General features: G+C 37.5%; 1 protein-coding gene across 1 annotated transcript in view; it reads right to left on the bottom strand.

The window, feature by feature from the left end:
- The window catches only part of RAB1A (RAB1A, member RAS oncogene family), a 56,613-nt gene that overhangs the window by 14,777 nt on the left and 15,413 nt on the right, over positions 1–26,423 (bottom strand). Inside the window, exon 2 of the mRNA XM_069068959.1 lies at positions 3,326–3,398. Within this exon, the coding sequence (XP_068925060.1) occupies positions 3,326–3,398 (73 nt within the window). The remainder of the gene's footprint in view (positions 1–3,325; positions 3,399–26,423) is intronic.

Raw genomic sequence — 26,423 nt, 5'->3', positions numbered from 1 at the left:
ACTGGAGTTTCTTGGTACTGGAATTCTTTCATTCTGGCTGCTTGCAGTATTTTTTTCCTTTGGTCTGAAAACTCTGGATCTTGGTTATGATGATCCCAGAAGTTCTCTTTTTGGAGTTTCTTTAATATTTCTTGATCATGGTGCTCAGGTAATCCAATGATTCTTAAGTTTTTCTCCTTGATCTGTTTTCTAGACCAGTTGTTTTTGCTATTGGATATCTTATATTTTCTTCTTTTTGTTCCCTAGTCTTTTGACTTTTAAAATTTCTTACTGTCTCATGGAGTCATTTGTTTTTATTAGACCCATTCTAATTTTCAGGCAGTTTGTTGCTTGAGCAAGATTTTTAAATATTGCACCAACCCGTTAATTCCCTAATTCTTTTTTTCTTCCACATCTCTCATTTCTTTTCCAACTTTTCCTTTCATTGTGTTTTCTTTCATTGTTTAAAAATATGTTTAGTGTTTTTTTTTTTAAATTCTTGCTTCAAAACTCTTCCAGGAATTCTAATTGAATTTGTGTTCATACTTGATTTTGCTTGTAGAGGAGTCATTTTCTTTTTTTTTTTGATTGCTTATTTTTCTAGTCTACTTCCTGACTTCAGACTTAATGTTTAGGGCTAGGTTTCATATAATTCTGGAGGGAAGATCTGGGCTGGTCCTCTTGCTGTGTTCTTAGGGGTACTGAATGAACACTGTTATTTCAGGCTCTCAGAGACAGCTCAAGCAGGGACACGTGAAAATTAAATGTGCTCCCAAGGTGGTCTGATCAGGGCAAAGTACGATCAGTATTCCTCTAATCTGAGCTCTGCATGATTCTCACACATGTGGGCTGGATCAGAGCAATAGTAGACTGCTGCTGAATACAATCACTATCACCTAGCTGGGGAGTTGTACTGGTTCAGAATGAGAGAAGTGTAGACGCATCTTTGATCTGGGATTCCTTGTCCCAGTTACTCCCTCTTCAGGTTTCAGAGTAGGCAAGAAGCTGGAATTGAAACTACCCTTTACTCCTGAGGTCAATCACACTGCTGCTCCTTGCTTCTAAACTTGTTTCTTGATCATACGGAGTTTAAGGCCCACAAGGACTCCAAACCCTGAAACACCAGCCCTAGGCAAAGGTCTCCTTAGCCCTCCCGGGATCTGTGACCTGGAACTGGGTAGTGACTGACAAAGCTGCCAGCACTGCTCCCCATTCCCACATTCTGCACAAGATTACTGAGCCCTATTACAGGTCTAAGACCTCCTCTTGCCCTGGTGTACAGTCTTTCCCTGCACTGGAATGCATATTCCAAGGCCAGACCCCCATTCCTAGTGTCCCCTGTTAGCTCCCTGTGCCAACCTGGGCTAGAAGAAAGGCTCCTTGTGACATTTTCTTGGATTTCCCCGTTAGGATTTGGTCTGGTGAGTTTTTCAAATCTGTTTGAAGGAGTTTTAGGGAAAAGTATTCTGTAATTCCTGCTCTATTCCGATCCTTCCCTCCTATCATATATGATATCTAACTGAACCTGTTTCTTAAGTTAAATTTTCTCTGAACTGGCTACTGTAATATTTTACCTTTTTAATAGCCTACTGCTTTAGCCACTAATCTGAAATGTCACTTGAATTTTTAAAACATTATTTTTTTCCAATTTCACTTTACTACACAAGACCACCACATACAGATTGTTTGCGATTTGAACTCCATAACCAATGGTACAAGTTTGAGATTTTCTTTAGGTTAAGTTTTGACTAATCAAGCTAAACCTTAACTTCATATCAGTACTGAAGTACTATGACATAACAATTATCCATATGGTTGTTCTATACAGAAATAAAAGTTTTGTCTTTTATGACTATAATATACATAACTCTAAAATCTAATTTTATAAAAAGAATTCTGAATTTTTAATGTAGCAAATTCACTTAAGTATTAAGCTTTATCTGAACAAAGATCTATATTGTAAGAATGGAAGTATTTTTTTTTAACTAAGGTTTCACTGAAACTGAACATATAAGCTTAACTTCCCAAATACTGTTTATAACATAGTTTTTTCCTTTGAAATCAGTTGATCAACAACTATAAAGGGATTTGTTTTTTAAAGTAATTCGTTGATCATTATGTTATCTTAAGGAGGAGTTGTTTTCTAAATACTTAAAATTATTTGTCAAAGGTCAGTAATACCGGGAAGATTCTCAATATTTTCTATCCACATAAGCCATTATCTTCATGTCCAGTTCAGCAGTTAGAACATGATGCCATTATCAGGCTGAGATGGTACCAGCCCCTACTCTTTCTTTCACTCCAATAGTAATGAGTTAAATATGATATTCTTTATAAAATCCAGTTAATAAAATAATTTCCTTTTATCTATCACTAATGGAACAAGCCAGTCCTCCACCAAAGTGATGAGACACCAGAAATGTACAACACATATTTACTGAAATTCACAAACTCAGATAGTTTAATTTCATCAAGAAAATAAAGTTTCTGATTGCACATACACCAACATTATTTATAGCAGCATTTCTGTGCTCATTACAAATGAGGTAGTATTTTTAAAAAGTACTTAGCACAGTGCCTGGTACACAGGAGGTGCTATATAAATGCTTATTCCCTCTCCCCTTTGTGTGGTAGCAAAGAATCAGAAACAAAGTAGATGTTCATTCAATTGGAGAATGGCTAAACAAACTGTGGTACACGAATGTAATGGAGTTATTACTGTGCTTGCTATAATAAACAACAAACATGACAAAATACAGAGAAGCATGGAAAGACATGAACTGATCACTGATGCAGAGTAAAGTAAGCAGAACTAGGAAAACAATATCCAGCAATGGAAACAGAAACAGCAACTACAAAACAGCCAAAACTAAATACTACAAAGTTATAAAGTTGCTTGACCCCAAACAAGAGATATGAGAAGAAATCTCCCCTCCCCCTTGCTCCTTTACAAAGATCAGGGTTCATGGGTATAGAATACTGCATATAATGTCATTGTTTAAATGTGTTGTTTTGCTCAAATTTTTTTATCTTCTTTTTTCCCCAAAAAAATGTTTTGCAGAATGGCTTTCTGTGATAAGGAAGGGGAAAGAATACAAGGGAAAACGTAAGCAATGAGAAAACAAAAATTAGCATTATTAATATCAATAAAAAACCTTTGTTAAAAAAAAAAACAAGCACCACTTCTGTTTGGCAATAAAGAAAATAAAAACCTTTACATGAAAATTTCACAAAAGAATCTGTTCCAAATAAAAACCATCTAAGCAGCTATCTATGTAGACATCATTGCCAAGAAAAATATCTAAGTTATTACTTAAAAAGCAATCTTGTTTCAGACTTTACTTACTGCAAACCTAAGGAGAAGGCAAGATTTCCCAACACCGGAATCTCCAATCAGCAGTAACTTGAATAAATAATCACTGCAAGAGACGAAGAGGAAATATATTAAACATACTTCATAAGTTCAGAAAAGGCTGTCCAAGAACATAATTTTCAAGTGTTGAAAGGGGTCTTAAAATGCTTTCTATGCATGGTTTAGCAGCAATAAGCATTACACAATGAAGCAGGAACTCTATTGATACAGAAATCTCTATCTGTGATAAGCAACCATATTCCTAATTCTGGAGTTCAGTAACCACCTATTTCCAGGCAAAAATTTAAAAGATCTACAAGTAATTCTTGCCAGTAAATTAATTTTGTTCATTCCCCTTGAAGGTCCATAAATTAGTTATTTCACTCTAATATTCACAGGGAGTTTTCTAGAGGTTTTTTACATGTGTGTTAATCCTACTGACATGGCAAATGTTTAATTTCTGAAAGCCTGTACTATAAACATTCGTCTAAAATTGTGTTGATGTCAAAAGCTACTACTATACATACAAACATCTTAACCAATAATACTGAAAATGATACCAAGAACACAGCAGATCAGTTTTATCTATACTTATTCTCATTAATGCTTAGGCTAGTCCAAACAATCCTTCTATCTCACAAATAAAAATAATCTCTGGGGTTTTAGGAATAAGGTATATTGAACAGGAAGGCAAAGGTGCTGTTCAGAGTCAATAAGCAACTACTAAACTGAATTTTTCAGTTTCCACCAATGGATCTAAACCAAGTCTGTTTCCCAGTTACCCTTTCCAATTCTAAATACATTTTATAAATATCCAACGTTAAAAAGGCAACAACAATTTGGACTCACAGTTCTATGAAAACAAAATCCTTATTTTTCAGAATATTTTTATTTTACCATATATTGGTCATTCAAGTTCAAAGCTTTCACTTCCGATTAAGTTTTAAGGAGACACATTTCAAGTGTTTTTTATTTCAGCTAAAACATTATACCTTAAATCAATATATAAATGTCATCATTATGTACAGCAAGTCATACCATTTATTCAGCATTTTTTTAACAGTTACCAAGGCTCATTTGTCAGTTAAGACTTAATTTTAACCTTAAAATTACCCGAACTCAGTTTAATTTGTCCCCAATGGGTATTCTCTCCAATTACATATCACAACCTACATATGCCTTCTTTTTTTTTTTTTTTTTTAAGCAATTGGGGTTAAGTAACTTGCTCAAGGTTACACGGCCAGTTATTATTTCTGGGTGTGGTGCTGAGTATCTGAGCCCGGATTTGATCCAGGTCATCCCGACACTGGAGCCAGTGCTCTTACTCGCTGAGCCACCTGGCCATCCCTAAGCAATTGGGGTTAAGTAACCTGCTCAAGGTTACACGGCCAGGTGTTTCTGGGTGGGTGCTAAGTGTCTGAGCCCGGGATTCGATTTCCAGGTCTTCTCAACACTGGAGCCGGTGCTCTTACTTGCTGTGCTACCTGGCCGCCCCCTACATATGCCTTCTTGCATGGGATTCTTGTTCATCAATTCACTGGAAGTCCTCTATATATGCCTCTTCCTAACCACACTCATCCTTAATCACGTATCCTTGACATTGCTAGCCAGCAGACTGCTAAAAAATGTCATTCACCAAAAAAAAAAAAAAAAATGTCATTCACATCTTGCAATTCCTTCACTGACTGGCTAGATCGTCCTAGAGCTTCCCTTTAAATTGAGTGTCCAGCCCAGCCATGCCTTTACTCCTCTCCAATGGCTCCATTCCTCAACCACTAGATTCTCTCCACCATGACCCTAATGAGTGCCTTCTCTCATCACCTTTTTCAGCTTCCTTTTGCATGCTTCTTCCCCACTAAAATGTAAGACCCATGAAGACTAATAATATGCTTGTGTTCTCAGGGCTTAAATATAGGTCTTGACACAAACCAAGTACTCAAAAAATGCTTACTTTATTCTGAAAGAAACAAACACAATTAAATCTGTCTTAATTTGTCATTTTGCTTATATCCTTATCCTCTCAGAAATCTTTTAATTTTGTGGTCACATCTGTCACAGATTATTAGGACCATAATATAATCATGGGAAACATGCTTTAGAGTTGTTAAAACTAAATTTTATTCTACTGCAACGGTAATGGGAATTTGAAGATCTTTCCTGTCCCTTAATAGATTGAAAGTAATCACACAGAGCCTGTGGTGGGAGGAGTTTGCTGAACAGGTGGAGCAGGAAGGGTGGAAGAGAGCTGAGAAGAAGCCAGGAGTCAGAGCAGTTAGTACTGAGGAAGAGAAAGGACACAGGCAAGAAGACAGCTAGGCTTGTGAGTGCTTGTTTGTGGGAAGGCCTAATCAGGCAGGGGGAAGGCTTCAGGACAGTGTTGCTCTCTGCAGTATTAGTGTGTATAGATTTATTTATTGCTATGATGGATCTCGCTATCTGGTGTTGGGATTCAGCTTTCTAGTGTCTGAATAAATGTTTAGCTTCTGTCTTCTATATGGAGAATCTGTTGTATTTGCAATTCAGAACTATGCAGCTCTCCCTTCTATTCGCTATACTATAACCAATTCTGTGCACCATCATATAGTTTTCTCCAGGGTTTTTCTCCAGAAAGCCCACCCTTCATATATTCTCATCAAGTATACCCTTAAGAAGTAAACAGAACCTTATCAGAAATATTTTATAGGGATGAGAAATTAGGCATATGGAGTCATTTGTCAGGTGTAGCAATTCTTCCTGACCACACCATTGCTACTTATTCATACGGTACACTAGATACTGAGGTAGTAAAAGTGCAAATGCAAATTTTACAGCCTCTAGTGCAGAAACACTGGTGATGTTTATGATCTTCCCAGTTTCATCTCTTTTTTGGATATTTAAGTAAAAAGCAAAATATGAAAGACCGAATATAAGCAGAGACTTTATATTATTAATGAAAATAGAATCTTTTGTCATCTATCAATAGATTCTACTTGAGTAGAAAACTGTATTTGAGCTGTAAATCTTGCCTAGGTAATTTCATTACCTTAAAGATTAACCTATAGAATAAGAAAAAGAACACTGGATTTGAAGTTACCATTTGGGATTCTGAGTCTTACTACTACTACACCACCACCTCTGTGATTTTAGACAAATTACCTAATACTACACACTGGATCAGTTTCCTCCAAATCTTTTCTAAGATCTCTTCCAGCTTTCAATGACCATACTTTGCTTACAAATAATTATAAATTGAAAGAGTCTATCATTTGAACATCAGCATTCCAACTATCTCACAATCTATTCAGAACCAAGAAAACATCTTTAATTACTAAATTATCTTTAGATGCCAAACATATAATTCCACATATCTAAGTTTCAGTTTAAGAAGCAATTTTAATTCCCTGAACGCAATCATTCCAGAAAAGAGGTGTAAGGGTGAGGTAAAGAATCTGCAGAAATAAGCTATGCACCATAATAAGCTTCAGTAGTATTCTATTCTCTTCTAAACTCAATAATAGTTATAGTCACAAGACAATAGTAATGAGAGGGGGGCAGAGCCAAGATGGCGGAGTAGAAGCACGACCTTCCCGCGGCTCTGGCTTCCACCCTCCCCAATCCATGTAAAAAGGGGACTCTAAACAAACTTTGGAGCTGCAGAACCCACAAAATGACACAGAGAAGCTAACCTCCCTCTGAGGACAGCCCAGCAGGCTGGCAGGAATTGGCCAGCGCAGCACGTTGGGAGCCGAGCCCAGCCCCACACTGAGGCTAGCCCCACGCCAAGGCTTTAGCCCCAGGGCGGGCTGGGCCTGACCAGCCACCAGCCAGACGGCTCCAGGTCAGCAGCAGCTGTGGCTGTTTCCATATTTATCAATACAGAGATGCGAAGGACAAGGTGAGAGGCCAGTGCAGTCTGGACTTTGGGACCCAGGAAGTGGGAGTGCGTGGCTTTTACCCCCCGAGGGGAGAAACCGCTGAGACGCCAGCACGGCCTGACAGCGCCACGTGGCGGCTTCAGCTTCTGGCCTGCAGAGTGTAGGGGGACCAAGCACCAGTCTGAGGGGTAATCGCTCTTGCTTTAACCTGCTTGGATCTGGATTGCACTCTAGGGTGGAGGTCCTGGGGTGTGTTTCCAGCTTGCCAGAGCGTGTGGAGACCTCAGAGAGGGCACCCATCTAATACCTCCAGCAGCCAAGAAAACCCCAGCGTTTGGGACGAAAACTCCCCTGTCTGGTGGCAGAGTCCTACTGTGGCAAAAAGCCCAAAAGTCAAATCATTGAGTGGCAAAATGAGCAGGCAAAGGAAACAAAGCAGACAGAAGATTCCAACATTACACTCCTATTATGGGGATAAGAAGGAGCAAGGCATGGGACAGGAGGAAAACAGTGAAGTCAGAACTCCTGCACCAAAAGCTTCAAAGGAAAATACAAGCTGGTTACAGGCCATAGAGGACCTTAAGAAGCAGATAAGAGAAGTGGAGGAAAAACTGGGAAGAGAAATGAGAACAATGCAAGAAAATTATGAAATGAGAGTCAACAGCCTGACTGAAGAAAATAATACCTTAAAAAACAGACTGACTCAAATGGCAAAGGAGGCTCAAAAACGCAATGAGGAGAAGAATGCCTTAAAAAGTCGAATTTGCCAGATGGAAAAAGAATCTCAAAAGCTCAATGAGGAGAATCATTGCTTCAGAATTAGATTGGAGCAAATGGAAGCTAATGACTTTATGAGAAATCAAGATGCTGTTAAACAGATCCAAACAAATGAAAGAATAGAAGGCAATGTGAAATATCTCATGGGAAAAACCAATGACCTGGAAAATAGATCCAGGAGAGATAATTTAAAAATTATTGGACTGCCTGAGAGCCATGACCAAAGTAAGAGCCTGGAAAGCATCCTCCAGGAAGTTCTCAAAGAAAACTGTCCTGATGTTTTAGAACCAGAGGGCAAAATAGAAGTTGAAAGAATCCACTGATCACCTCCTGCAAAAGATCCCAAAAAGAAAACTCCTAGGAATATTATAGCCAGGTTCCAGAATTCCCAGATTAAGGAGAGAATGTTACAAGCAGCCAGGAAGAAACAATTTGAATATTGTGGAAACACAATCAGGATAACCCAGGATCTGGCAGCTTCTACACTGAGGGATCGAAGGGCCTGGAATATGATATTCCGGAGGTCAAGGGAGCTGGGATTAAAACCAAGAGTCACCTACCCAGCAAAACTGAGTATCATGTTTCAGGGGAAAATATGGTCATTCAGTGGAATAGAGGACTTTCAAGAATTCTTGCTGAAAAAACCAGAGTTGAATAGAAAATCTGACATTCAGATACAAGAAGAGTAGCATGAGAAGGTAAACAGAGAAAAGAAATCATAAGGAACTTATCAAAGTTGAACTATGTTTTTTTAAGCAATCGGGTTTGAGTGGCTTGTTCGGGGTTGCATGGCCAGTTGTTGTTTCTAGGTGTGGTGCTGAGTGTCTGGGCCCGGATTTGGTCTGGGTCGTCCCAGCACTGGAGCCGGTGCTCTTGCTCGCTGAGCCACCTGGCCAAAATTGAACTATTAACATTCCTACATGGAAAAACAATAATTGTAACCTATGAAACTTTTCTCAATAGTTGAAGGGATTAGAAATATATATATATGTCTTTATATGAGGGTATGCGGGCATATGAATACATGTGAATGTGTGTATATACGTTTACAGGTATACTAGATAGAGGGCATGGGACCAATTTAACAGGAAGGGATGATACTTAAAAGGTGAAATTAAGAGGTGAGAGGAATATAATGAGAGAAGATGGGGAGAGACAGAGTGGGGCAAACTATCTCATACAGAAGAGGCAAGGGAAAATGGTTACAATGGAGGGGAAGAATAGGAAGGCAAAAGGGAATAGGTCAACCTTATTCCTATTGAATCTGGCTTGAGAAGGGAGGGAAATACACACTAAATAGGGGATCTCACCCTCCAGGAGAATAGGGGGGGAAGGGGATGTGAGGGGGGATGATGGAAGGGAGGGCAGGCTGGGGTGAGGGAAGTTGGAAGCACCCACTTTTGAAAAGGGACAGGATCAAATTAGAGAATAGAACAAGTGTGAGGTGTGGGATAGGAGGGAGGGAAATATAGTCAGTCTTTTACAATACATCTACTATGTTATTGTTTTGCATTAGCCACACATGTACAACCTATACTGAACTGCTTGTCCCCCCAGTGGGGGTGGGTGGCAGGGGGGGAAGGGAATGAATCTGGAATTGAAAGTTTAAATCAAATATATATATATATATGTGTGTGTGTGTGTGTGTGTGTGTGTATACACTATTATTAATACCATCTTACATGTAATTAAGAAAAAAGATATACAGGCACTGAGGCATAGAGATCCACTGGAAAAGTTGAAACGGGTATGGGAGAAAATATGGGAGAGAGCAGATTGGAGGTGGGGATATCATGTGGGACTACTGTTTTGGGGGGATGGGTGGGGGAAAAACGGGGAGAAAATTTGTAACTCAAAATCTGGCAGAAATGAATGATGTAAATCAGCAGTTAATAAAGCATTTAAATTTAAAAAAAAAGACAATAGTAATGAAGGTAATGAAAAACTGAATCTGGCCTACAAACTTCCAGTTCTATAATAAGCTACATAATCTGGCATAAATCTACCATCCTTTATTAGAATTATTTAATTTTGGATAAAATACAGTACCAAAGATGCCCATGGAGTTGGACAATGCCTTAAAAAATTATGATGTGAATGTAATGTCAATATTACTGCACCATAAGAAACAATCATTGAAGAATTTGGTGAAGTAAAGTAAGAATCACAAACTTTGAAGAGATGAAAGAACCAAGAAAACAAAACACACAATGACTGCGATGTAAATGGAAGGACCGAAGGAAGGAAGGAAGGAAGGAAGGAAGGAAGGTATATGGAAAAATAAGAAAGACAATTCTGTGTTCATGAAGAAGAAATGAAAAAATTCACCTCTGTCCTTTGCGTAAATAGGTGCACATCTTGGAACACTGGATATTACTGTCAGAGTTGTGAATGAGTTAACTGATTTTGCTTATCTGCTCCCTCCCTCCCCCTTTTTTTTGTTGTTGTTTAAAGGGAAGGTTCACAAGGTAGAGGAGGAAAAGGAAATGAAGTTAATGTAAAAGCAAAAAGTTATTTTTAAAGTTTAATCTAAAATGAATTATGAGCCTCATAAAGATCATCACAGTAGAAAATAGAATACTAATAAAATAAAAATATATAAATAACTAGCAAAAAGAATATCCCAAGTCAGGAATTCCAGTTTTTCCAGTAATTTTTTAATAAATCTGAATTCACTTTTTCCCCTAAATTTAATTTTTTTGAATATATCTTTATTCTTTTTTTAAAAAAAATATTTTATTTCTCTTTAATTACATGTAAAAACAACTTTTAACATTTGTTGTTGTGTTTATAGTTTTGAGTTCAAAATTCTATTCTTCCCCTCTCCCTGAGGTTGTAAGCAACCTGACATAAGTTATCCACGTGCAATCATGGGAGAGAGGGAGGGAAAAAGAGAGGGAAGAAAAAATAGTATGTTTCCATCTATATTTAGATGCCATCAGTTCTTTTTCTGGAGGTGGACAGCATTTTCATCATGGTTCCTTCAGGATTGTCTTGGATCATTGTATTGCTGAGAATATTTAAGTCATTTATTGCATAATACTGCTGTTACTATGTACAAATATTCTTCTGGTTCTGCTCACTTCACTTTGTATCATATCAGTTCATATAAGTCCAGATTTTTCTGAAATTATCCTGCTCATCATTTCTTATAGCACAATAATATTCCATTCTAATCATATACCACAACTTGGACAGCCATTTGGATGAATGGGCATCCCCTCAATTTCCAATTCTTTGCCACCACAAAAAGAGCTGCTATAAATATTTTTGTACATATAGGACCTGAGAAAAAGACCTGGTAGAGGTATTGTTGGATCAAGGGGTATGCACAGTTTGATAGCCCTTTGGGCATAGTTCCAAATTGTTCTCCAGAACAGTTGGATTAGTTCACAACTCCACCAGGAGTGCATTAGTGAGCCAGTTTTCCCACAGTCTCTCCAATGTTACCATTTTACTTTTTTTTTTTACATTAGCCAATCTAATGGGTGTGAGGTGGAACCTCAGAATGATTTTAATTTTCATTTCTCTAATCAACAGTGATTTAGAGCATTTTTTCATATGATTATAGACAGTTTTTATTTCTTTAACTGAAAACTACTTGTTCACATCCTTTGACCATTTAAAAACTGGGGAATGATTTGCTGAATTCACTTTCAATTGATTGACTCAAGTAGAAATATAGCAAACTGATTTGTATTTTCATATAACAAAATGCTGACTAAAGGCCAAATAAATGCACAACCGTAACTTTAATTTCTGAGTTATGACCATTTCCAATTATCAATAAAAAGTTAAAAGACTGCATAAACTTTCCTGCCTGCTGATTCACTATATATCATAAAGTGTACAACCTGTCTTTTTTATCAGATTATATCAGTAAAAACATGAAGATTTTACTGTTATGGTATCTTCACATGTATTTTTTTTTTAAGTCAACTAATTTCTGTGTTAAGTACAAGAATAAACCATCCTATGATCCTATGATGCTATTTTAAGGAATGAACAACAAAAAGCTGGCCTTATATTAGCATCTGACTTCCAACAGCTCTCTCTAGAAACTTAGATACAAGTTGCTGCCAACCAGAAAAGGTAAAATAACAAAACAGCATGATTAGGAGGCATGATTTTTTAAAATACAAAGCTCTGTCCACCAGTACATATTTTAGTGTCAGCTCTACCATATACGTCTTAGAAAAATGAAAGCAAAATGCAGAAAGTTGAACATAAGTTACTTTTGTTTGCTTTGTCTAGAAAGTTCAAATTAACAGATTTAGAGAGTTTTTAATTAATTTACCTCACCTAATAGTAATCTTATTTTTTTTTTTTTGGTCAAGACCAGTAAAGCAGTGTAGGGACACCCTCTAATCATGCAAGTTGGCAATTGGTCAGAAGATTAACGTTTTAGTGCCCAAGGAACTGAGACTAAATAATTTGTCATGATGACTGCTATTATGTGTCAGAAGCAGATCTTGAAACCAGGTCCTCCCTAATTCTAAGGCCAGCCTTATACTACACAATATTGTCTACCAATTTTCTACTAAAGTAAATAAATCATGGTTTCCAGGTGATTCTAGATCTTCAAAAGCTATGTAGTGTACAAGGAGTTATAAGCTATAGCTTCAAGCATAGACCCAGCAGTGTACTATTTCTGTTTTATGTACCCATCTAGCTACCTTTGAAGAGATTTACTACTAGAATGTTTACCAAATAGGAAATGAATTTTTCCAGTGATAATTCATGAAGAATGTCTCCAGAGGCATAAAGATTACAAAATCACAGATCATAAATTTACTTAAAAGCCTAAGACCAAGGTTACTTCAAACCAAATTCTAGAGCAGCAAATTTCATCAGTTGTTCTTTTTAAAATTTAAATATACATTTAATAATTTCCTAATATAGGTAGATTCTTATTAGAGGAGGCTTATATGACATACACAAATAATTATAATGCAAGAGAGAGGTAAGAAAATACAATGTAACAACTAAAGAGGGAAAACGAAAATAATTAGATCAGAACTTAGAATTCAAATCCTATATGACTAAAAATATGCTTCTTTGAAGGCTCATCAAATTATGTTGCTTAGCATTTCATTCAAAATAAAGACCTTTAGTTGCTAACAAAGGGTCAGTATTTCCTCATGCATGGCTAAAACCAAGTATCTAGTCTGGCAAAGAAAATAAGAGCTAAGGAAACAAACCAGTTCTCTACCAGTTACAAAATTCTTTCTACCAAAGGTAAGCAAACACTTAGGTAGAGTGCTGTCTTTTTTCAAATCTACCCACAAATGCTAAAAGCTATAAATGCTTCTTTGATATTCAGACAGCATTACTTATTTTCAAGAACCCAATTTAACTTAAATTTACTTTTTTCAGATGAATGTTTGATAAACTTAGAATTAGTCATTTCAAGGGTACTCTGGCATTAGTTGACAAAGCAGGGTAGGATGAGGGGAGGTAGTATATTTCCCTGATCTCATGCTTTCCCCCAAACACTCCTTGCAGCAGCTATCAAAAGGGAATCTAGAGCAGGAAACTAAAAGTCATTTGTCCAACTCTATAAATTTGGAAGACCATTGTGAGTCCTCCCCTCCAACTCTTTCTTATACATATAACAATAGCTAGATGGCAGATTGGCAGCCAAGTGGGGCAGCATCTAGACAAATGCCAGACCTGCAGTCAGGAAGATCTGAGTTCAATTCTCACCTCAGATACTTATTAGCTATGTGACCCATCTATTTATCTCAGTTTCTTCAACCACGAAATGGGAATAGTAACAGCACTTACCTCTCCTAGGGTAATTATGAGGATCAAATGAGAAAATATTTGTAAAGCACTTGGCATAGGGTCCAGCATATAATAGGTGCTAAATGAATATTATTATATTGCCAACCTCATCAATATTTAGTATAATTAATATGAACTTATAGGAGGGAGACAATATTGCACAACAGAAAAAGCCAGGAGCTGCTCTAGGGTTCAAATCTCACCTTTTGACACTTGCTACTACCTATGTGTGGGCACAACTAGGTGACACAGAGGAAGGAGTGCTGGGCCTGAAGTCAAGAAGGTTATCTTTCTGAGTTAAAATCTGGCCTCAGACACGCAATAGCTGTGTGACCCTGGGCAAGTCATTTAACTCTGCCTCCATTTCCTCATCTGTAAAATGAGCAGGAGAAGAAAACAGCAAACCACACCAGTATCTTTGCCAAGAAAATTTCAAATGGGGTCATGAAGAATTAAACATGACTGAAAACGACCAAACAACAAAAAAAACCAATGTGTGACCTTTAGCCAGTCCCTTAATCTTCTGGCACCTCAGTCCTCTCACCTATAAAATGAGAGCTGGTTGGCATGACAACCCTTCCTGTTCTAGATCTAGGTCTATGATCCAAAATATTCAGCACGGCACTGCCTTTAAAAGCTCTTTGCTTAACAACATTCAATTAAGCTCAACAAATATGAAGGGCTTTGAACACAAGGTCCTGTGGATGAGATATAAAGACAAAAATAAAACAGTCTCTGTCAAGAAGAGTAATCTTTTGGGGGGTGGGGAAGAGATACACATAAACAAATGAGCACACAACAACTATAGAGGAGGGAGTAATCAAGGAAGACTATTAAGAGGTGTTAAATTGAAGCTAGAAGACTAAAGATTCTGGGAGGCTGCAATGATGAATCAACATATTACAGGTATGGGGGATCACTTTGGGGAAATGCAAGGAAGGAGAGGGCATTAAGAGTAATTACTAATAGTCTAGGTAGATTAGAATGCAAAGTTTTTGAAGGGAATTACTATGAAACAAGACTGAAAAGTTAGTCAAGAGTTCAACTGCAGAGGGCCTTAAAATTCAATGCTAAGGAATTCATATTTAATCCTATAAGCAATGGGTGGGGCATGGGTCTGAAAGTTTTTAAGCTAGGGGTTGACATAGTTAACCAGTGCCTTTTGAAGATTCAGGGAATCTAAGGAAGATGGAATGGGAAAATAAGAGGCAAGAAACAAGGAGAACAATTAATAGATCAGTGGAAAGACAATGAGGATAACACAAGATATCTAGCAGCTTCTACATTAAGGGATCCAAGGTCTTAGAGTATGATATTCCAGAGGTCAAAGGAGCTAGGATTAAAACCAAAAATCACCTACCCAGCAAAACTGAGTATCATGTTTCAGGGGAAAATATAGTCATTCAGTGGAATAGAGGACTTTCAAGCATTCTTTTTTTTTTTAATGCTTTATTAACTTCTGATTTACATCATTCATTTCCGCCAGATTTTGAGTTACAAATTTTCTCCCCATTTTTCCCCTACCCACTGCCCCAAAACAGCAGTCCCACAGGATATCCCCTCCTCCAGTCTGTTCTCTCCCATATTTTCTCCCATACCCCTTTCGACTTTTCCAGTGGATCTCTATGCCCCAGTGCCTGCATATCTTATTTCCCAATTACATGTAAGATGGTATTAATAATAGTATATATATATAAACATACATATATATATAATTGGATATTTGATTTTAAAACTTTCAATTCCAGATTCATTCCCTTCCCTCCTTGTCACCCACCATTACTGGGAAGATACGCAGTTTAGTATAGGTTGTACATGTGTGGCTAATGCAAAACAATAACATAGTAGATATATTGTAAAAGACTGACTATATTCCCCTCCCTCCTATCCCACCTCCCACTTGTTCTATTCTCTACTTTGATCCCATCTATTTTCAAAAGTGAGTGCTTCCAACTTCCCTCCCCCCCAGCCTACCCTCCCTTCTATCATTCCCCCTTTCATTCCCTTCCCCCGCTATTCCCCTGGAGGGTGAGATACCCTATTTAGTGTGTATTTCACTCCCTCCTCAAGCCAAATTCAATGGGAATAAGGTTGACCCATTCCCTTTTGCTCTCCTATTCTTCCCCTCCATTGTAACCATTTTCCCTTGCCTCTTCTGTATGAGATAGTTTACCCCAAGACCTTCAAGCATTCTTGATGAAAACACCAGAGCTGAATAGAAAATTTGACATTCAGATACAAGAAGAGAAGCATGAGAAGGTAAACGGAAAAGAAATCATAAGGAACTTATCAAAGTTGAACTATTTACATTCCTACATGGAAAAAAGACAATTGTAACTTATGAAAACTTTTCTCAGTATGAGGATAGTTGAAGGGAATATAAATTATATATATATATGTATACAGACATGTCTACATAAAAGGGTATATGTGCATATGAATACATATGTGAGTGTGTATATATATGCATACAGGTATACAGACAGAGGGCAAAGGATCAATTGAATAGGAAGGGATATTTTCAAAATTAAGAGGTAAGAGGAATATAATGAGAGGAGATAGGGAGAGACAGAATAGGGTAAATTATCTCATATAAAAGACGCAAGGGAAAACTGTTATAATGGAGGGGGAAGAACAAGAAGGCAAAAGGGAATGGGTCAACCTTACTCTCACTGAATATGGCTTAAGGAGGGAATAACATGCACACTAAATTGGGTATCTTACCCTATGGGAGAGTAGAGGGGAAGGGGATAAGAAGGGGAATGATAGAAGGGAGGGCAGATTGGGGGGAGGATAGTTAGAAACACACACTTTTGAAAAGAGACACATACAAAGCAGAAAATAGATCAAGTGGGGGCGGGATAGAATGGAGAGAAATATAGTCAGTCTTTCACAATATATCCACTATGGAAATGTTTTGCATAACTACACATATACAACCTATATTGAATTGCTTATCTTCCTAGTAAGGGTGGGTGATGATGGAAGAAGGGAAAGAATCTGGAATTCAAAGTTTTAAAATCAAATATTTAAAAATTATTATTATTTTTATTATTTTTACATGCAACTGGGAAATAAAATATACAGGCACTGGGGTATGGAGATCCACCTTGCGCTACCAGAAAGTCAGAGAGCGGATGGGGAAGGATATAGAAGAGAGTAGATTGGGGGAGGGGGTATTCAATGGGATCACTGTTTTGGGGTGGTGCCAAAATCTTGTGGAAATGAATGTTGTAAACTAAAAATAAACATAAAATTTAAAAAAAAAAAGACAATGAGGACCTAAATTAGGGTGATGCTGTGTAAGCTGAGCAAAGGAAACCAATTTATTTGCAGTTTCCCAAAGGTGGCATTCTATATCTAGCCTTCAGAGCCTCCAAGCTATCTAGGGGTCATCTCATAAGGGAAAGTTTCTCTGATCCCACAAGCAACAATGCTCTTCTGTTCCTCAAATTATTGGGTATCTATCTTTTAATATGCTGTTTCCTCCCCAAGAGAACATGGAAATATTACAGATAAAGAATAAATAAAAATTAATGACTGATCAGAGAAAGGGAGGAGTGTGGAAGATGATGTTGAGGTTACACCTGTACAACTGGGAAGTTGTTAGTGCCCTCAACAAAAACAAGTAAATTTGGAGAAAGTGTAATGTGGGGGGAGAAAATTATGAAATGTCATACATTAGAAAGCACTGGCTCTGGAACCAGAGGACCTGGATTCAAATACCAATTCTAAGGCTTATTACCAAGGTGACCTCCTCCTAGAGTTCAATTTCCTCATGTGTAAATGAGGGACTAGATGACCTCTGAGGTTCCTTCTTGCTCTAAATCTAGAATCCTGTGAGTTTGGTTTGGGTTATGCTAAGCTTGAGAATGAAGGCGTAATTCTTCCTGGATAGTTTGTTTGCAGATAGATGAAAATGTATGGCTAAAGGTCAAGAGCAATTAGGGTTGAACAGATAAGATTCAGGAGTCATATGTACATAGCTAATATTTGAAAGCCTAGTAACTGAAATTATAAAGTGAGCGATGAGAAAAGAGGATTCAGTGGAAGCTGACACTAATGGACAGGATACAATCTAGCCAAAAACAGGGAGGAATAGTCAGACAAGAAGAACCAGCAAACATATGGTTTGGAAGCCAGAGTAAGTTAGAGAGAGGGAGGTCATCAGTATCAAAAGTTCCAGAGGTCAAACAAATGAAGACAGAAGAGTTCATCAAACAATATCGCTACTAATAAGTCTTAAAAAGGGCAGTTTCATTTGAGAAGTGGAACTTAAATTAGACTTCAAGGCATTAAGTAAGTCATTGTTGGTAAAGCTGGAGCAGGAAATGTGAGTATTCTCCAAGTTTGGTAGTAAAAGGAAGCCAGAGTTAAATGACATTGGCTTGAAAAGATGTCAGTGCCAAGTGACATTGTTTTAAAAGCAAATTTTATTGATACCTCTTGTTTTTACATCATAGTAACTTTCAGATATTTATTCCCTTCTCTTTCCCACAACCACAAAGCCCTCCCTTATCCTCATAAAACTGAAAAAAATTACACAAAACCAACTTACCAAATCTGATAGCGTATGCATACAATATTCTATATCATTCCTCAACTCTCCACAAAAGGGGAGGGGCTTCACTTCCTCTCCTGGCCTAAGATTAGTTGTTATTATTCAGTATACAGTTTTGTTCTAATGTTCTTTTCATTTACATTATTCTCTGGCTTTTGCTATTCATCTAAATCTTCCCATGTTTTTTCTGAATTCCTCCTATTTGTTGGACTTAATTGGATTTTTGTTTTGTTTATCACAAGGCAATGACATTCCATTACTTTTATGTACTTCAATTTGTTCAGTCACCCCCCCCTCCAATCAATGGGCACATATACTTTGTTGGCATTTTTTTTGCTACCACGAAAGTGCTATTATTAATTTGTGATTTACAGAATGTTTTTCCATCTACATTGACCTCCTTGGTCAAGTACAGGGTTTTTTGCTTTTTTTTTTTAGGAAAGAGTAGAACTGATGATGTTTATAGGCAGTAGGGTTAAGAATGAGTAGATTACTATTGTGCTATAAGAAATGAGCAGATGGACTTCATATTTACCTGGAGAGGCTTATACGAACTGATGCTGAGTGAGAAGAGTAGAACCAGGAGAAATTTGTACATAATTACAGACACAATGTATGTGTGATGACCAACTTTGATAGACTGGACTCTTCTCAGCAATGCAGTGATATAATCCCAATTATATCCCAAAAGTCAATCCCAAAAGACTCATGATGGAGAGAAATGTGTACATCCAGAGAAAGAACTAGAAAGAACTTAGTTTACATCCATATTGAAGCAAACTACCTGATCTTTTTCCTTTTCTTGTTTGGTTTTATGTCCTCTTTACCATTTTTCATTCCATCTGATACAATCTGTCTTTATAATCTGACTAATGTATAATATGAGAGTATTTAAAGATCCTATACTTGACTGTATGCCGCCATGGGGGGAGGGAGGGGGGGGACAAAATGTGAAAATCGAGGAATTGTGGATTTGAATCTTGTAAACTAAAAGTAAACAAATTAATAAAAAAAAATGAGTAGATTAAAAAAAAGACTGAGGTAAAGAGGGATGGGATAAATGATGAGTATCAAAGGAATACATTAGAAGAAGTTTGCTATGGCAAGAAGGACTACCTCCCTCAGAAAAAAGTAGAGGATGAAAGAAGTAAAGGTAACATCATGAGAGGTTTCACAGAAAAGACACACAACTAAAAATGCCACAAGAAATTTTTTTTTAAGTTAAATGTGCAAAAGAGTAAGGGGTAATGATACAATTTTTAAAACAATTATAACTGAATCAGCTAAAATACCAAAAGTAATACAGATGTGAAGTCATGCAAAATACCATAAAAGATATCCTTAGATGATTAAGTTTCAAAGACATAAAAAGTAAGCATTAATACTGGTAAGAAATCAAGCTGGAATTATAGTTAAAAAGAGATACTGAAGGTTGCCAGTATGAAGACCATAATAAAAAAAAAACCAGAAAGAATCAGACCTACTACAGTAAAAAAAGAAATTACAACTAACACTGAATCAACTGGAAAAAAGTATAGGTACAGAAAACTAACTACTGAAACTGGAAAATGTGCATAATTGAATGGCAGACCTGGAAGATGTATCACAATCCACAGAAAGAACGGAAGGAAGGAAATCCCAAAGATAATTTTTTTAAGCAATCGGGGTTAAGTAACTTGCTCAAGGTAACACTGCCAGTTATTTCTGGGTGTGGTGCTAAGTACCTGAGCCAGGATTTGATCCCCAGGTCATCCCGACACTGGGGCCGGTGCTCTTACTCGCTGAGCCACCTGGCCACCCCTAAATACCATCTTTTAATAAAAGGGAAGTACAAGTGAAAGATCCCTAAACATGTAATATAAAAGGAAAAGAACTTATAAAAAATGATTGCTAAATTTATATTAATAACAGAAATAACAAAAAAAATGTATATATTCTCTTCTTCGAAAATGACTAAAAGCAATCTTAACAATCAGAAAGCAAAATTAGAAGAACAAAGAATGTATTTTCCCAACTATGAAGAGAATTGTTTTATGTCTGTCAATCAACAAACATTTATTAATCACCTACTTTGTGTTAGGCACTGCACTAAGCGATAGGGATACCAAAAAAAAAAGAGAAAAATCAAAGATTTTATTACAAACTAAAAGGATTCTATGCATCAAAAAGTAATATCTCTAAAATCAAAGGAAAATATTTATTAGCAGTGAATATATCAGGTAAGAGTTCAATACCCAGGATTTATAAAGAATATACATACATATAATGTATTAAATAATACACATTCCACAATAGAGCAACAAAGGATTTGAACCAATTTTTTAATATGAAAATAAAAATGATTACATTATATGAAAAAGTACTTAAATTCTCTAATAAGAGAAGCATAAACCAAAAGAAGCTCAAGATACCAACATAAACTAAAATAACAAAAGTGAGAAAAAATAATTGAATTTAATGTTTATAGAGATTCAATAGGGAAAGAGAAAGGATTATGATTCATTGTTAGTGAAACTCTTTATTGACACAAAAGATTCAATAGGGAAAGAGAAAGGATTATGATTCATTGTTAGTGAAACTCTTTATTGACACAAACATTTGAGAATAGCCTAAAATTGTGTGTGTGTGTATATATATAAAAAGAAAAAAAGATTTTGTTTAAAACTATAACAAGGAAAAATGGAACCTGGCTATATAAAAACATTCACTTGATATATTTATGCATAGCAAAAAACATTCCCACAACCATTATTAATCAGCTTCTGAGAATGGCTGATTAAATTATAATACATTCACATAAGGAATGTGTAATGCAAAGAAAAATGAGAATACCTATATGAAATACTAGGCAAGATTAGCTGAATCAGAACTGTACGCACATGAAATTATAATATATTTAAAGTCCGAAATTATAGAAGCCCTACCAGACTTTTAGAAAGAGGAAACACATTTGTTTGTTTTCCATTAATTTGCTTAGGTCTATTCTATTAAATAAAGGATTTATATAGAACTCTGTTCCTTACTTGGTATGTTAGCTGATTATTAACTTATAAAAAATGTTTAAAGATAGAGAAAGGCTAGGATATACAATGGAGACACAAGGAAGATCACAACAGGTGGCTTTCATTTTCCTCAATAAAGTATATGACAAGGGTATCTGCTGAGAAGAAAGGAGGCACATAAGGGGACAGATTGTGAATTTTAGAAGAAACAGCCAAACTTAAGTAGAAAGGAGAAAATGGAGGAAGAGGTCAAAAGTTTTGCTGTACAGCAGAGAATGAGTAATTGAATTTGTATTACATAAAGCCTGGTTGAAGAAAAGCACTTGACTTCCTTAAGCCAAAAAATGGTCCTGTGGGGGGAGTACAGGTCAAGTATAGTAGTAAGACAATGAGGAGGTGGGGTGAAGAATACTGTGGAGGTGAATTAGTTAATTGTAGGGTCATGATTCTTAAGGGTTAGAAAAGAAGGACCAGATTCAGTATCTCTCTGTGGGTAGCATTTGTAGAAAAATACCAACATATATAACAAAAGTCACAAGCATAAGGAGTGGGGCTGAGTTGCAGACAAGAAACTTGAGTTACATACTTCTTAAAAAAAGAAGGCAATGACCCAGAGGTCAGATTATACCAACAAGAATCAGGGCTGACTGTATAGACTGAAGGAGGGAACCTCCAATGAAGAGAAGTTCCAGAGGGTTTGGGAAGCAACAGTGGGAAGAGCTGGAAGCAAGGAAGGTGACAACTCCTCTTTCTGGCCCACGGGATCAAGATGTATATGGAAAAGGAAGCCAGGTTTCTCTTAGCATGAAAGGAAAGAGCATGAAATTTAAGCATCAACCGAGGATTTCTGAGAACACAATGTTCCTAAGAACAGTCAGAATGGCACTGTTTTTTTGCCTGATGTTCCAAGTCTTTCCTGCTCCAAGTGTAATGTTAACATAATATGATCCTATGTAATCCCCAGAGGTTATTTCTGTGAACCCACGTGGAATACTATTGTTCCATAAGAAATGATGAGCAGGCAGACTTCAGAAAAACCTGGAAAGACTTACATGAACGGATGCTGAGTGAAGTGAGCTGAACCAGGAGAGCACTGTACACAGTAATAGCAACATTGTGTGAGGGTTAACTTTGATAGACTAAGCTCTTCTCAGCAAAGCAAGGATCTAAGACATATCCAAAAGACACATGATGGAAAATGTAAACATCCAAAACAAGAACTATGGAGTCTGAATGCAGATCAAAGCACATTATTTTTTTTGTTGTTGTTTTTTCTTGTGGTTTCTCCCATTGTTTCTAGTTCTTCTTTATAACATGACTAATGTGAAAATATATTTAATATGAAAAAATATATATATATTTAATGTGAATGTATATATACAGCCTATATCAGATTGCATGCTGTCTTGGGGAGGGGGAAGGGAAAATTCAAAATTCAAAATCTTATGGAAGTTAATGTTGAAAACTAAAAATAAATTATTTTATTAAGAGGAAGAAAAAGAGGGGAGGGAGAAAAATTTGGAACTCAAAAATCTTGTAAAAATGTATGCTAAAAATTTTGACATGTAATGGGGGAAAAATAAAATGTTATTTAAAAAGGGAAGCATTATAGGGGAGAAAAAAGTAAACCCATAATCCCTTATGTGGTGGGCCTGCGTCTATTGCAGGTTAATCTCTGGAATAGCTATCTCCTCCTAAGAGGTCTTCTAACACAGAGTTTAAGCAACTACAATGTAGAAGATACTATACTAGATAATGTCTCAAATTGAGTGATAGCCATGTCCCTAAGGAGCTTATGATCTAACAGTTCGAAATAGGACCCCTACACAAATAAACATTCCTCCCCACAAAGTAACTTTATATTATAACCAAACCTATCTGTAACATTATGAAATCCCATTGTAATTTTCCTCAACCAATTTATAAGAACTTACAACCAACCTAAACTTTTCCGTACTCCAACTACACCCTAACCTTGTTTGTTAGCCTCAATACTGATGTAGGTTATAGAATGTGAGTTCTATCTCTTCTTCCCTTCACCTCAAATATCTTTTGATATCATCCCCCATTCTCTCTTTTCCCCAGTTTCTCTCAATAAGGTGGCCCTTCTTATCAAGGTAAATCTCCTCTACCTGTCCTTAATCCCATTACCCTCCAATCTTCTCTAGCTAACTGCAACCTTAATTAGGCCTCTCTACCAATAGGTTCCTTCCTGCTGCCTTCAAACATGCCAAGTCTTCCTCAACCTAAGAAACAAAACACTAAATTAGACCCTCTCATTCCTTCAAACTATTGCCCTATTCCCATGGGCCCCTCCATCTTCCTCAGCAAAAGTCCAATAAAAAAGTCTGAAATTACTCTCCTTCAAAGTTACCAATGAAACAGTTATTTAATCTCCAAATTTCAATTCTCACCCTTCTTAACCTCTCTGCAGCTTCTGATGCTTTCAATCGCGTTTTTTTGACAGGCTCTTTTCTTCAGATTTTCATCTAAACTAGAACTCCTTGGTTCTCCTTTTACTTGGCCATTCCTCAGTCTCTTTTCACTCTTCCAGCCTTCATTCAAGTCAAGCCCAGTAACTACTGGTATCCCCCATAAAGGTTCTGCCCTGGGTTCCAGGTTCTTTTCCTTTTATACTATTTTGCTTAGTCATCGTAACAGTTCCCAAAAATTCAATTATCAATTCTTTCTCATATCTACTTATCCAGTCCCAACTTCTCTGCTGCCTTCTAGTTGCACATCTACAATGGCCTATTTGACATCTTGAACTAGATGTCTCACAGACATCTTAAACACTTCTAAAATTAAACTCATTATCTGCCCCCCCCAATATAACTTCCTAATTTCCCTAATATTGTTCAGACTACCACCATCCTCCCAGTCACTCATGCTCACAAAACCTACGTGACTCCTCATCACTCTCTTATCCCCCATATATAAGCTCCTGCCAAATCTCCTCTGACAGTGCTACCACTACCACACAAGTCAGTATCACCTCATTTCAAAAGCCTTCTAGATGGTCTCCCTGCCAAGTCTCTTTCCTCCAGTCCATCCTGTTGTCAAACTGATCTTCCTAAAGTACAGACCATTCCACTCCACCCCCTTCAATAAACTCCAGTGCTTCTTTACAGCTTCCAAGATGCCAGCACAGTCCCGCTCCCCATCTTTTGTATGGCTTCTTAAAGCCCTTCATAACCAGGCTCATTCCAAGTTTTTCTTATATGTTATTCCCATCTATATAACTCTACAATCCAGTAACTCTAGCCTACTTGCTGTTCTTCTCATATGGCACTCCATCTCCCAACTCCAGATATTCTCACTAGCCATGTTCTGAATTCCTGGTTCCTGGAATTCTATCCCTCCTTAATTGCCCCCTGGTTTCCCTGGCTTCCTTCATGTCTCAGTTAAAAATCCTACCTTCTGAAAAAAGCCTTTCTCAACTTCACTCTGACCATAATTATGTCCAAATTATCTTTATATTGTCAGCTCCTGGAGGACAAGTACTGTTTTTGCTTTTATACTCCCAGTGATTACCAGAGTGCCTGGCACATAGTAAGCACTTAATAAACATGTGCTGATTTGCTGATCTGACTTGTTTGCCCTTGCAGGCTCCATTTTTTTTCCTCTCACTTCTCAACCTTTTGCAATTTGGTTCTGACTTCAGTCAACTGAAACTGTCTGCAAAGTTACCAATGACCTCTTACTTGCCAAATTTCATCTTTGTGAAGTCTTCTTCCTTTGTGAACTATCTGCTGCAATGACTCAAACTCATAAAAAAATGGGGACCATTAATCCATACATAAGAATCCCTGTAGGCCACATACCAATAGTTTTAAAATGTAATATCTTTATTGTATTTTATTTTGTTAAATATTTCCCAATTACATTTTAATCTGGCCACTCTCTCTTCCTGGATATTCTCTCCTCTCTAGGTTTTCATGACACTTCCCTTTTTGAGTTATACCTAATCCTATGTTGGCAGGTTATTTCTATTTGGGAGGATGTTTTTTGTTTTAACATCACATGCATTTCTCTCCCCTTTACCCAAGAGTCATTCCTTTAAAAAAAAACATTTTAAAAGGGGGGGTGGGGGAGGAAGCAGTGAAGCAAAACCCCATCAACTGTATCTGACACAATGCTTTCTGCTTTACTAAGAAAAATTTAGGTTATACCTTGTAGGCTGTCACCTCCATTACTACACACCTCAAACTCTAGCATTTTTAATATTTCTTCTTTTCCTCTGATCCAGCCTGAAGAGGTGGACGTTCACCCTATTGTAGTTAGCCATTCCATACTTTAACTTTTGATCTTACCTTTTCCAAAAGGCTTGTCCTTTTCACCGTTCCTTCTCTCACAATCTCCTCTATCTACTAGCTTTGATTTTCTCTGCTGCCTAAAAACATGCCTCATTGGGGGCGGAGTCAAGATGGCAGAGTAGAAGCAGGACCTCCCGGATACTGCGGCTTCCACTTTCCCCAATCCATGTAAAAAGGGGACTCTGAACAAACTTTGGAGCTGCAGAACCCACAAAATGACACAGAGAAGCTAACTTCCCACTAAGGACAGCCTGGCAGGCCGGTAGGAATCAGCCAGCACAGCGCTCTGGGAGATGAGCCCAGCCCCACACCAACGCTTTAGCCCCAGGGTGGGCCTGACCAGCCTCCTGCCAGAGTGACTCCAGATCAGTAGCAGCTGTGGCCGTTTCCAGATTTGCCAACACATAGATGAGAAGGACAAAGTGAGAGGTCAGTGCAGTCTGGACTTTGGGACCCAGTAAGTGGGAGTGTGTGGCTTTTGCCCCTGGGGCGAGAAGCCACTGAGTCCCCGGCACAGCCAGCCAGCGCCACATGGCAACTTCAGCTCCTGGCCTGCAGAGTGTAGGGGGACCAAGCAGCAGTCTAAGGGGTAATTGCTCTTGCTTTAACCTGCTTGGATCTGGATTGCACTCTAGGGTGGAGGTCCTGGTGTGTGTGTCCAGCTTGGCAGAGCATGGGGAGACCTCAGGGAGGGCACCCATCTAATACCTCTGGCAGCTGAGAAAACCCCAGTGTTTGGGACAAAAGCTCCCCTGTCTGGTGGCACAGTCCTATTATGGCAAAAAGCCCAGGGGT

Source organism: Petaurus breviceps, unplaced genomic scaffold, assembly GCF_028583685.1.
Source record: "Petaurus breviceps papuanus isolate PSGF00001 unplaced genomic scaffold, PetGlider_PUasm1.0 90775, whole genome shotgun sequence".
Classification (NCBI taxonomy): Eukaryota; Metazoa; Chordata; class Mammalia; order Diprotodontia; family Petauridae; genus Petaurus; species Petaurus breviceps.
This window is presented reverse-complemented; position numbering and strand designations above follow the sequence as displayed.